Below are 12,327 nucleotides of genomic sequence, written 5' to 3'. Positions count from 1 at the left end.
CTCTCTCTCTCTCTCTCTCTCTCTCTCTCTCTCTCTCTCTCTCTCTCTCTCTCTCTCTCTCTCTCTCTCTCTCTCTCTCTCTCCCCAAGCCCACAAAGTCTAACTTTAGAAAAATAAGTTGGTACCAAAAACACAGATGCCACATTTCTGCTCCCTGTGTTACAGACGTGTTTATAAGAAGTTAGTCACGGAGGCAGGACAGATGGCTCAGCAGTCAAGAGCACCGGCTGCTCCTGCAGAGACCCAGGTTCAATTCCCAGCACCACAGGGCAGCTCACAAACATCTGTATTCCGCCCCAGAGCATCGTATATCCTCTTCTGACCTCCGCAGGTACCAGGTATGCACACAGTACACAGAAATACATGCAGAAGCAACACCCAGAGACATAAATGAAACAGTTTTTAAAAAGCCATTAAAACTCGGTAAAAACAAAACAAACAAACAAAAAAGCAGTGGCTCAGAGAACCTCTGGGGTCAAACTTGGTCTGTCTCAGGTAATGTTCTCTAAGTGGCTTAGGACAGAATTGGGCACTCGGCACTTGCTTGCTTTATGTTAGCTGCTATAATTCCATTCAATATTTAACTACCAGCTGGGACAGCCAGCCATGAGGGGTTTCTGAGCAGGGGGTAAAGCAAAGGCTGTTGCTCTACCAGCTGGAGCAGGACTCCCCGCTATTTCCTTTTCTTAACACCTAAAAAACAAAACAACAACAAAAATACATATCCCCTGCACGACCACCCCACACCCCACCCCCAGTCCGGGTAGGTTAATTTGTACTCCCCACAGGTCCGTGGGTGTGGGAGTAAATCACGCATGTGCTCAACCCAGCAGCTAGCATTATACAATCTGCATCTCTAAGGCAACCAGAAAGTCCCAGCATGTAAGCAGGGATGCTGAATGCCTGCTCTGGATGCCAAAGTGGTTAGACCAGTTTCCTGACTCCAGCAAAGGAGTTGGGACATGCTAAGGTACCAGAAACCCAAAGGAGGTTTGATGTTGGTGGAAGGAGAGAAACTTAGGGGAAGTCCAGAAGTCTGGTCGTAAGGGAGGCGGCATGGGACCAGGTCATCTGGGAGTGTTCGGTAGCCAGACAGGCTTAGAGAATGGACTCCTCCCTCCCATCATGAGTTTGGGAATCTCTGAGTTCCAGTCCAGCCTGATCTACAGAGAGAGTTCTAGGACAGCCAGGGATACACGGAGAAACCCTGTGTCTAAAAAATGAAAGAAAGAAAGAAAGAAAGGAAGGAAGGAAGGAAGGAAGGAAGGAAGGAAGGAAGGAAGGAAGGAAGAAAAGGAAGCATTATAATTGCCCTTCTTTACCAGCTGGCCATTGGTGGTCTCTAAACCCAGCACTGGGGAGGCAGGTAGATCTCTGTGAGTTCGAGGACAGCTTGGTCTACAGAGTGAGTTCCAGGACAGCCTCTAAAACAATACAGAGAAACCCTGTCTCGAAACACAAAAAAAAAAAAAAAAATTTCAAGTACCAGGGAGGGAACGAGAGACTGGTGGCCTTTGTTGAGGTCCCCACAAAGAAAGCGTTTCCTCCCAGTAAAGCATAGTTCTTAAGAGTTGACCCAACTATGCCTGTTAGTCACCTAGCCAGGGGACGTCCTCTCAGCAAGGCGGATATACCTGAAGACTTATTAAGATCATGGTAGGAATATCTGTCACTTCATGAGATAAGTACATATAGACGCCAGAAGTCCCTTCCTGGAGGCAGCTGCTTAAAAATATATATATATATCTTCACTAAGCCTGCCCACTCCTCTGAGCTCTCTTCGCAAAAGCTAATCATGCCTGCCCCCGGCATTCAGAACACGGTCACTCCCCGATACTCGACGCCCCTGGTCCACACAGCTGCCTGCAGGGTTTTCATTGCTGAGCCTGGGCTGACCCTTAACTCAAAGGGCACCCTCCCACCCTCCACCAAGCCACACAGAGTCACAGCTTGCCGGCCCCGTTTCCTCTCCAACTCCAACAACATGGTTCCCGAGCTTTAAAAGGTTTCCATCAACTGAGACTAGGAATCCGCAAACACGGTGCCCCGAGTAAGCGAGTGGCAACCCTGCTCCAGAGCGGTGAGGACAGCAGGGTTGGAGTAGGGGGTGGGGGCGGGGGGACCGAATGCACCCGGGCACTAAAGGCATCGTGGCTGGTGCAAGTGCGAGCGGAGGACCGCGGGGAGGAAGAGGAAGAGGATGTGTATCCCACTCAACCCTCTATCCCTGGGCCCCAGGAAGCTGGCAGCCGGCCAGCCGGGGGGAAGGGGGCGGCCGGGCTTGGGAGCATCTCACCCCCGCCCCGCGCGCCCCCCGCGCACCTTAAGAGAGAGCGGGAAAATGGAACAGGAAGGGAGGCTTAGGTTTCGGACCCATCTTCATCCACCCTTGCGATGCTGGGGTGGGTGCAGAGGCGGGGCCTCGCAAAGTGGGGGGCAGGGGCAGGTGCCCAGGTCCTCTGCCACCCCTCTCCTTAAGGGCGCAGCCACCATCGCCTTCCTGCCCGCCTCGCTCACCTGTCGGACCTCAGAAGCCGGGGTCCAGCAGCCCGATCGCCCGCCCTCCGAGCTCAGGTTCCCCGCACCTGCGCACTCCCGGCTCTCAAGCCAGAGAGGCTCGACTCCTTAAAGGCGCACGCGCCCGAGCCCGCTCGCGTCCTCCGACAGAAAAACCAAGCCAGCCCCAGCAGCCGGCGTTGGGTCTCAGCAACCGGTTTTGGGGGTCTGGGGGACGCTGGATCGCTGCTACCCTGAGCTCATTATTCGCTTTCCCAGATCTAAACATGCGATTGTAGATTCAGTCAAATAGAGAACAATATTGATCTCTACAAGGTCTTGAGGTCAATTTAGTGCATTATCTTGGGCCCACAAGATGGCTTAGCTGTCCCCGGTGCTTGCTGCCAAGTCTGGCGACCTGAGTTCTAATCCCGGGGCTCATAAGGGAGGGAGAGAATCAGCTCCTGTAAGCCGTCCTGTGACTGCCACACACATGCCTATAACCACATAGGAAGCAAACCGCTGGGCACGTCTTTGAAGCATTTTCTAGATAGGATGGAGGAGTGAATATGGGGGCACCATTCCACGGTCCGGGGTTCCCGACTGAATACGAAGGAGAAAGAGAGCCGGCACCAGCGTCCATCTCTCTGTGCTTCGTGGCTGCAGACGCCTGACGACCGACAGGCTCGCATCCCTGCCTCCACGCTCTCCTCTCTGTGTAATCCCCTGTACCCTCTGTCATCCTCTGTGTCCCCTCGAATGGCGAGCACAAAGAAACCCCACCTCCCTTCGGTCGCTCCCTGTCACATATTTGATCCCAGCAACGAGAAAACCAACTAAGACAGAGTCCGTGTTTATAAGAGGAAAATAATGGAGATTGCTTAATCGGAGACTCTCACGAAGGCCGTGTTCAACATGCAAGTGTCGCAAGAGAAAAACAAAATGCAAAAAGTTTCCACATGGACCCGGATGCCAGCTGAATTAATTCCTAGTCTCATAAAGCGTTGCACGATCCGGCCCCCAGGACATCTTCATGGCACCTCTAAGCCAGCCACTGCCTTGCCGTACCTTCCCTGTTCCTTCATTCATATGTGCTCTCTCTCTCTCTCTCTCTCTCTCTCTCTCTCTCTCTCTCTCTCTCTCTCTCTCTCTCTCTCTCTCTCTCTCTCTCTCTCTCTGTGTCTGTCTGTCTGTCTCTCTGCAGTCTCCTCTGTGTGTGTGTGTCTGTCTGTCTGTCTCTCTGCACTCTCCTCTCTCTCTCTCTCTCTCTGTGTCTGTCTGTCTGTCTGCACTCTCTCCTCTCTATGTGTCTGTCTGTCTCTCTGCACTCTCCTCTCTCTCTCTCTCTGTGTCTCTGCACTCTCCTCTCTCTCTCTGTGAGTGTGTGTGTGTCTGCACTCTCTCCTCTCCCTCCCTCCCTCTCTCTCTGTGTGTGTGTGTCTGTCTGTCTCTCTCTCTCTCTCTCTCTGTGTCTGTCTGTCTCTCTCTCTCTCTCTCTGTGTGTGTGTCTGTCTGTCTCTCTCTCACACACACACACACACACACACACTAGAATTCACTATAGCGTATGTATTCATTTAGGTGGCTGTGGACTCTCTCAGGCTCCTTCCCATTTTCAGGTCTCCAGGGGTGAGGGGCACAGAACAGGAAAATGTTAGCGTTTTCTGTTTGCCTCGGCTTGCGCTCCAGGCTTCGTCATGGCTTCTTGAAGCCCCCAACAAGTCTGTGAGGTGGGTACTATTACTAGCCCCACTTTACAGATGAAGAAAATTTGAGCTTCCAAGAGACTAAATAGCCAACTAGAGTCACACAGCCAACCAGTAATATTGTCATAATGGACAGCCGTGCATGTCTGAACACAAAGTTTATGCGGAAATCGTTAAGCCATCTGCTTAATAGAATTAAATCTGAAGGATGTGGCATGTGGAAATTCTAACCCTAAATATTCAGCAATCCATAACACACTAGCATTTCGAAGCCACAAATAACAACAACAATAAGCCAAAACAAAAAACAAAACAAAAAAAAACAACAAAACCTTTCCCAATCGACCCAAAATATCAGTCATTCATTTACTTATAAATTAAATATTACTAACCTTTCAATGCTTCGTAGAAGTCGAGGCATGAAAGATTCACTCTGATTCATCCCTTCAAGGAGAATGCTCCTCTGCGTCTAAATTGCAGGGTTTGTGGAGGTATGTAGCAAGACCCTGTCTCAAACAGAAAGAAAAAATTTAAAAACCCAAACCAGACAAGTCACTATGCCAATCTGCCACATATGAACCCAGATAACCTCAATCGAGAAGCCCTAAATGTGTGTGTGTATGTGTGTGTGTGTGTACGTGTGTGTTCCTGTGGGCACATGTGTGATGTGTGCCAAGTTGCCCGTGTGGAAGCCAGAGGACTGCCTCAACTTTTGGTCTTTCACTATTCCCCTTGTTCTGATGCAGTCTCCTGCTTTTCCCTGCAGTGTAGGCGAGGCTAACCAGCCCACAAGCTTCTGGGAATTCTCCTGCCTGCACTTCCCATCTTGTCACAGGAGCGATTATAGACACATGCTGCTGCACCACCTCCCTTTTTTAAAACACTTATTTATTACATATACAGTGTATGTACACATGCACACCAGAAGAGGGTGCCAGATCTCGTTACAGATGGTTGTGAACTACCATGTGGTTGCTGGGAATTGAACTCAGGACCTCTGAACTGCTGTGCTGTCTCTCTAGCCCCTGGTTTGTTTGTTTTTTGGTGTGGGTCCTCGGGGATCCAAACTCTGGTCTTTACATGTGCACGGAAAGTACTTTATCCCTTGAGCATGTTCTCAGCACCTGTAAACCCATCATTCTTTAGTCATTGTTGTTTTTAAGACAGGGCTTCTCAGTGTGCAACAATCCTGGCTGTCCAGGAACTCACTTTGTAGGCTTAGGCTGGCTTTAAACTCACTAAGATTCTCCCGCCTCTGCCTCTGCTTCTCAAGTGCTGGGATTAAAGGTGTGCGCCACCACCGCCCAGCTTAAACTCATCATCTTTCTCACTGTGTTGTGTTCATTTGTGGAAAGTGCCCTTGGAGCCCAGTCATAGAGATTTGTAGCTGAGGACAGAAGTTTGACCTTGAAGAATCATTGAGAGAGCCCTCTCTGAAGCTTAAACTCTCCAAGCGTCTGAGTGGACGTGGAAGGTGATGGAAGGTTTCCCCAATGTTAACCTGGACCTTTAAGGAGAAGCAAATGAGACTCAGCCCCCAAAGTTGCTGGGATTCAAATGTTAACAACAGGAAAAAGGTTGATTTAAGCTGAGATTTAATTAAAAGATGAATTTTAAAAAGCGAGCGAGCATATGGGGCGCCAGCAGATGGAGAGGGATGGCAAGAGGGCCAGTTTCCTAATTTAGGTCTTCACCGTGAAAAGAGCTTTGGGATAAAACAGCCCCCAAGGGGAACTGACTCAGTAGAGAATGAAATGTACCCAATAATGCAGATCAAGAGAAATGGCCACCCTGTGTACCAAACATTTCCACGGTCTTCAGTAATCTACGCTAGCAGCCCTTCAAGACTGAGCATCCCACTTCAAACAGGGTAGAGACACATGCTGGCCTAGGAGCCCAGAGGCGAGACACTGCTTTCTAACAAAGGGCTGCCCCTGGTTACTGAACGAAGCCACAAGAAGCAACGCTCAGGAAAGCTTTGCAATAAGACGGGGGATAGTTGGGGGTCACAATTTCAACAGCACTCTTCAAGGGAGATAAGGAGATCCTTCTAAGATCCACAGGAATGAGTAGAGTAAAAAAAAGAAAAAAGGAAAAATAAAGCCCTAACACCCCATTTTAAGAAATCCTCAGGACTTAGACAGAAAAGCACACTGTTCACAGTGTGGCATTACACCGAGGTGGATTTAAAATCCTGATGAACCCTCACAGCTGTTTACCTGGGTACCATCCATGTGCACAGGACACATCTTCATCATAAAGAAAATGTGTCTAAGGAAGAAAGAGTTCAGCAAAAAAAAAGTGGGGAGACGGCCAGCCAGCCCCAGTGAGTGGTACAGACCTAGGGAGCTCAAGGAAGGAGCATTGTAAGTTTAAGGACAGCAGGGACTATAGGGTAAGTCCAAGGCCAGTCTGAACAACTTGAGACCCTGTCTCAAAATAAATAATGGAAAATCTGGCTACGGATACAGTACAGCGGCAGAGCACTTGCCTAGCACACGCACATGCACACACACACACACACACAAAGCCTTCCATCTACTTTCCAGTTGGAGGGTGGGGTGGGGTGGGGGTGGGGTGGTGCCTAGACAGTTGAGTATTTATATTGAAAACGAAAGAGTTTTAGAGTGGATATGGGTAGCGTACCTAACACCCAGGGGCAGGAAGCAAATTTGAAGCTAGTAGCTTGGATTACCTGATGAGACCCTGTCTAAGGAAAAAAGAATTTAATAACCTCCCCAGAGGGACAGGTTAAAGCCTTTAGTTTAAACTGACCCACACTTGGCATTTCCAGGCCTTGCTGATCCAGTGGCTGCAAAATGGTCACTTGGCACCTGTCTCCAGGTCTAGCAACTCTCCATGCTTTCATTTTTATTTTGCTTTGCCGTTTGTGTTTCCATGTCTAGCTCCCATGTCATTTTCCCAGTAGCTTTCTTTCTGAGGGTGTGCATGCAAGCGTGCACGTGTGTGTGTGTGTGTGTGTGTGTGTGTGTGTGTGTGCGCGAGCGTGTGTGTATCTATTTGGGCCGGGGGGGGGGGGCCAATCTGGGGTGTTGTCTTCATTCTCTCTCCAGCTTAGTTTCACTGAACCTGGAATTCGCGCAAGGGCTGCTGGCCAGCAGGGCCTCAGGATACTCCTGTGCTGGGATAACGGATGCTTACTGCCTTCTCCAGCCCCTTTCATGGGTCCTGGGGATCTGAACGTGGGTCCTTGTACTTTGTCCCCTAAGCCGTCTCCCCAGCTCCTCCCCAAACTGTCTATATGGTTCACAGTTTCAGGTGTAGCGGATATCTTCTCCCATTTCTGGCTTGCCTTTTCTAATTCTCTAGTGGATTTGGGTAGACATTCACTTCGGTGCAGTCCAACTGGCCTAATGCTTGGCGCGTTCCTCTCTTCACCGTTAGCGTGTAAGTTTTGTACAAAGCAATCGTCTTTATCACGAGCCTTCGCGTGTCTGCTTTGATCACCTTCTCCCCCTCACCCTCTTTTTAACTCCAACCCACCTCCCGACTCCAGTTGGGGATGCCCTCCCACAAATAAACCCCCCCTTTACCTTCGTGCTTTAGAGAGATCTAGGGTCTGCATCTAGGAGAAAACGTAGTATTTTACCTTCACTTTCTATGATAACCTTCGCTTTGAGCCTTTTTCCTGCAAATGTGCCCCCCCCCTCCCCGGGGCTGAATAAAACGCCTTCGTGCACACCCAGCAAGGTCTCTTCATCCTCCCAGCTGTTGGTGGTCACCAAGGCTGCTTTCACAGCGCCTTCCAGTGAACCCCGTGTGGTGCCTTTTGGTGTCTCCTTTAAGAAATCCTTGCCCAGCTGGGTGGTGGTGGCGCACGCCTTTAATCCCAGCACTCGGGAGGCAGAGGCAGGCGGATCTCTGTGAGTTTGAGGCCATCCTGGTCTACAAAGTGAGTTCCAGGACAGCCTCCAAAACAATACAGAGAAACCCTGTCTCGTAAACCAAAAACAAAACAAAACAAAAAACCAAAAAAGAAATCCGTGCCCACTTCACTGTCCCAGGGGCTGAGATTAGAGGAGGCACGGTGAGTCCAGGAGACAGCGTCAGGGACAGTAAGTAAATAGATAGGTAAGCAGCAAATGCCCCCGCTGCCCCTGGCTGGCTGTGTGAGGAGCGGAAACTGCCCCAGCGCTTGAGTGGCTTGGTCACAAAGAGGCGGAAACTAGACCCTGGAGTGAGAACCAAGAGAACACGGCTGAGAGAGGCGTTTCAGGCCAAGACGGAAGAGAACGGCGTTGGTGCACGTTCCCTGCTCTCCCATGCCAGTTTGCAAGCACATTGGTCTCATTGAACGGCAGGTGATCAGTTAGCCACTGGCAGTGGGGAAGCTGTACCGTCGATTCTTTCCCCCGCCAGCTGCCTGGGTCCCGCAGCTGTCTCGGCCCCCAAATAACACACGAGACACAACATGAATTATGAAGCTGTTGGCCGTTTGTTATGGTTTCCTGTACGGCTAGCTCTGACTTAATTATTAACCCATAATTACTAATATATGTTTCTACAAGGTCTTATCTTACCGAGGACGCAGCTTCATGCATCCTCTCTTCCCGGGATCACATGGCGACTCCCTACTCTTGACTACATTTCCCAGAATCCTCCTCCACTCCTAGTCCCACCTATCTTGCTTCCTGGCCAGCAGTGCTTTATTTGTCAACCAATAATATGACAACATACACACAGAAGGACGTCCCCCCATCAGGGAGCGTTTTCTCTCTGCCTTCTCTGGGCCTAACATTGTGGTTTTCGTGCGTTAGCCCTGTTCTCTTTCATCTTCCAGCCTCCGAGTCTGCTATTACTTCTGCCATTTTAACAGGGAGGAAAACCGAGCCTTTCTTAAGGTTGGGTAACTTGTTCCAAGGTCACTCCAGCTGTGATGGGGGCCAGGGAGCTGGGTTGTTTGCTGAACCGACGCCGTCAACCAGCCTGTCACTCTCGAGAACCTCCTAAGCTTTGTGTGACACACGCTGCAGGCTACAATAAGGACTCCGTGGAAGTCACAAGTGGTGGGAGACATGTTGGAGAGGCCGGTGTTATCGCTAGAAATGTACCTCATTTCAGGGACGATGCCTGCAGCTTGGTTGGGTGTGAGTAGGTCTCCATGGAAACAGCTCCCCCTGGCTTCTCACAGAGGAGCTGGCTCTCCGTTTCAGAAGCAATCTTGAAGACACTTTTTGGACCTCCGCTGTACCCACAGGAGCTCCTGAGGGCAACGCAAAGTGACGGATGGGGACACAAGCTTGTACTCTGTCACGTCTGTTCTGCCATCCACTCGGTGACAATGTGTCTACTCTCTCCCAGCTCTGGCTTCTGTACCCTTTTATATAACGGGGTCAGTGCAGCACGCACCCCTTATGTTTGGTTTTTCGAGACAGGGTTTCTCCGTTGCAGCCCTAGGTGTCCTGAAATTAGCTCTGTAGACCAGGCTGGCCTCGAACTCACATAGGTCCACCTGCTGCCTCTGCCTTCCAAGTGCTGGGACTAAAGGCGTGTGCCACCACCACCACTGGGCGTTAATAAACTCTTACACAAAATAAATGTTAATTATGCCTATCCCTTTCCACTTACCCATCCTTTGCCTCTTATCTAATCCTAATGCCTGTGACTCACTTTGATTTAGTGTTGAAAATCTAGTACCCTAGGAGCTGACCCGACTGTAGGCCTGGGTAAACTGGACCAGTAGCTCACCTTCCCAGCATTACAGTCAGAAGTCGTCATAGCTCAGATCAAAAGGTGGCCAATGGGACTCAAGATGATTTGAGCTTAAGACTTAGGCTGGAAATTCAAAGTTGTGACTGTTTCATGGACACAGATATTTCGCAGGTCCAGAAAGCTCAGTGAAACTGAAGATGAGTCCCATTAATTACTTAATTTTTAATCCTTCATGGAAGAAGCTATTTTATTCATCCTTTTGTTTTGTTATGATTTTTATTTTTTTATTTTTCAAGACAGGGTTTCCCTGTGTAGCAGCCCTGGCTGTCTTGGAACTCAGTCTGTAGACCTGGCTGGCCTTGAACCCACGGAGATGGGCCTGCCTCTGCCACCACCTTCCAGCTTATCCATCCTTTTATACCTCTTTAGTCTGGGTTCTGCTGGCATAACAGCATACTGGAGGTTGGATGATTTGTAAAGAAACGAGGAGCCAGGTGGTGGTGTCTTACGCCTTTAATCCCAGTACTGGGGAGGCAGAGACAGGTGGATCTCTGAGTTTGAGGCCAGCCTGGTCTTCATACCAAGTTCCAGGACAGCCAGGGCTGTTACACAGAGAAAGCCTGTCTAGAAAAACAAAACAAAACAAAACAAAATGAACCACCATCAACAACAACAACAAAAATGAAGTGTGTCTCGTCTCCGGACTCGTGCTACGTCAGCTCATAGTAGAAAACACCAGGAGGAAGCAGGATGAGGAAAAAACAAAAGTCAGCGGGTTAAGTGGGTTTGTGAGACCCTGGAATTTCGAGACAAGGTTTTACTATGTGGCCTGGGCTGGTCTCATCCTGACAACACGCTCCTCCTGAGTCCTGGGATCACAGGCCATCACCCCTGGATGGATATAGCATTCTTGCTAGAACAAGCCCATTCCTGTATTGTTCCCTCTTAGTAACCTAATCTTGTTTTAGTGGTCCCACCACTTGTCAACATAGGTCTGTCAAAGTGGGATTTGCAGATGATGAAGCACTCCACCCTTACAAGGGCGAACTGTTGATAACATCTCTGAAAAAAATCCACTGTGTGAAATGATCCCAAGCCCCATCCAGAACTACTTGAGGAATGATGTCTTAGAGGAGAGTGCTGTGAACGACACTGGCCGGCAGCTAAATCTGGTCTGGGGACGGCTTTGGCGGCTCTGCTCTCCGAGGGAACGCCCACGCTCCGAGTGTCATTCCCATCCTGAGAACCACCTATGAGTCACTGTTCGGCTCAAACCTGCTTTCCCACTCTGCCTTTGCAAGCTGCTGTGGCTTCTGATGGATCGATATATCAAGGCCAGACGCGTGACGACTCAGAAGGTGATATTCTCCAAAACCGCACTTAGCAAACCACTGGAGACCCCTGTGACACAGCCAAGGTGTCCCTACGTACCTGAAAGTCATCGGAATCAAAATGGAGTCACTTACACTAACACAAAAATAAAACCAGGAGCTTCTGAATGAAGGGTTCCCCAACTCTATTCTCCGGTAGTGGCGATCACAAAAACTCTGCCGGAACCGCTCCCCCCTTACTTAAAGGCCATCACGGTGACATACAAAAGGTACTTCTAGCCAAGCACGGTGACACACATCTGTAATCCCAGCCCAGGAAAGATTGATGCAGGGGAATAAGTTTGAGGCTAGCTTGAACAGCCCCCAAAGAGATTCTCTTGAAAAACTGAGGATACCTGTGTGGGAACTGTTCGTTTAACCCGACTGACCCGACTGCAACTGTTATTTTAATCACTGCAGCCAAGATTACCATTGACACCATTTTGCGGGGGGCCTCCTCACCTTACCTTTAAAAGCTTCCGCCTACCTCAACCTCTCTGCCACGCTCTAAGCGGCACATGCTTGACCACCCCAGTGTTCCGCTCTTCACAAATAAGCATCTTTAGTCTTCCGGCAACTGTGTCTCTGGCTGCTACGTGGGTTGAGATGCTGAGCTAAACCAGGAAGTTTCAAACTACCAAGCTTAATCTTTTGTTGCTGGTAATCCAGGGATGGGGAGGCGGCGAATTGTTCTCAGTGTTCTGAGCTGGAATGGTGGCAGACCTTGTCATCATTCCACGCGGAGAAGAAACGATGTAGGTGGCTGACCAGTACTCACGTTGTAGAGTCAAATATTCCTGGGTGTGCCTCATGCTTGCTGTGAGATCCGGGTCGGGTGATTGTCCACTTCTAGGCATAACTTCCCAACCACACAATGAGCAGAGTAGCGTTCAGGAGGTTGTGAAATGTGGGGTCTACTACAGCTTGGTACCCACGGCCGTTATAATTACTTTATAATTGTGTTCCCATGGAAACAGCCTGCCCTACACAGTTCAAGGAAACTATCCTTCGGTTATCATGCAGGGTATCAAATAGCAATAATTTAGTGTGAGTTATTACGCCCTTTTAATTCATGCCTGTTT

The 12,327-nt window shown here is 49.6% G+C and overlaps 1 protein-coding gene across 8 annotated transcripts in view; it reads right to left on the bottom strand.

Moving 5' to 3' along the window:
• Abhd6 (abhydrolase domain containing 6, acylglycerol lipase) overlaps positions 1–8,784 on the bottom strand; it is a 50,763-nt gene extending 41,979 nt beyond the window's left edge. For 2 of the 8 annotated variants that reach the window (XM_040733420.1, XM_013118644.3), the window contains exon 1: positions 2,518–2,633. Coding sequence is in view for 3 of the 8 variants with exons in the window: in XM_040733418.1 (XP_040589352.1) it covers positions 4,595–4,644 (50 nt within the window). In the remaining 5 variants the exon portion in view is untranslated. Of the gene's footprint in view, positions 1–2,322; positions 2,464–2,517; positions 2,634–4,594; positions 4,709–7,756; positions 7,789–8,743 lie in introns of those variants that run through there. The other 6 variants (XM_040733418.1, XM_021231380.2, XM_040733419.1 and 3 more) reach the window with 6 other exon arrangements.
• Between the last annotated feature and the right edge of the window lie 3,543 nt (positions 8,785–12,327).

Source organism: Mesocricetus auratus, unplaced genomic scaffold, assembly GCF_017639785.1.
Source record: "Mesocricetus auratus isolate SY011 unplaced genomic scaffold, BCM_Maur_2.0 Super-Scaffold_100031, whole genome shotgun sequence".
Classification (NCBI taxonomy): Eukaryota; Metazoa; Chordata; class Mammalia; order Rodentia; family Cricetidae; genus Mesocricetus; species Mesocricetus auratus.
This window is presented reverse-complemented; position numbering and strand designations above follow the sequence as displayed.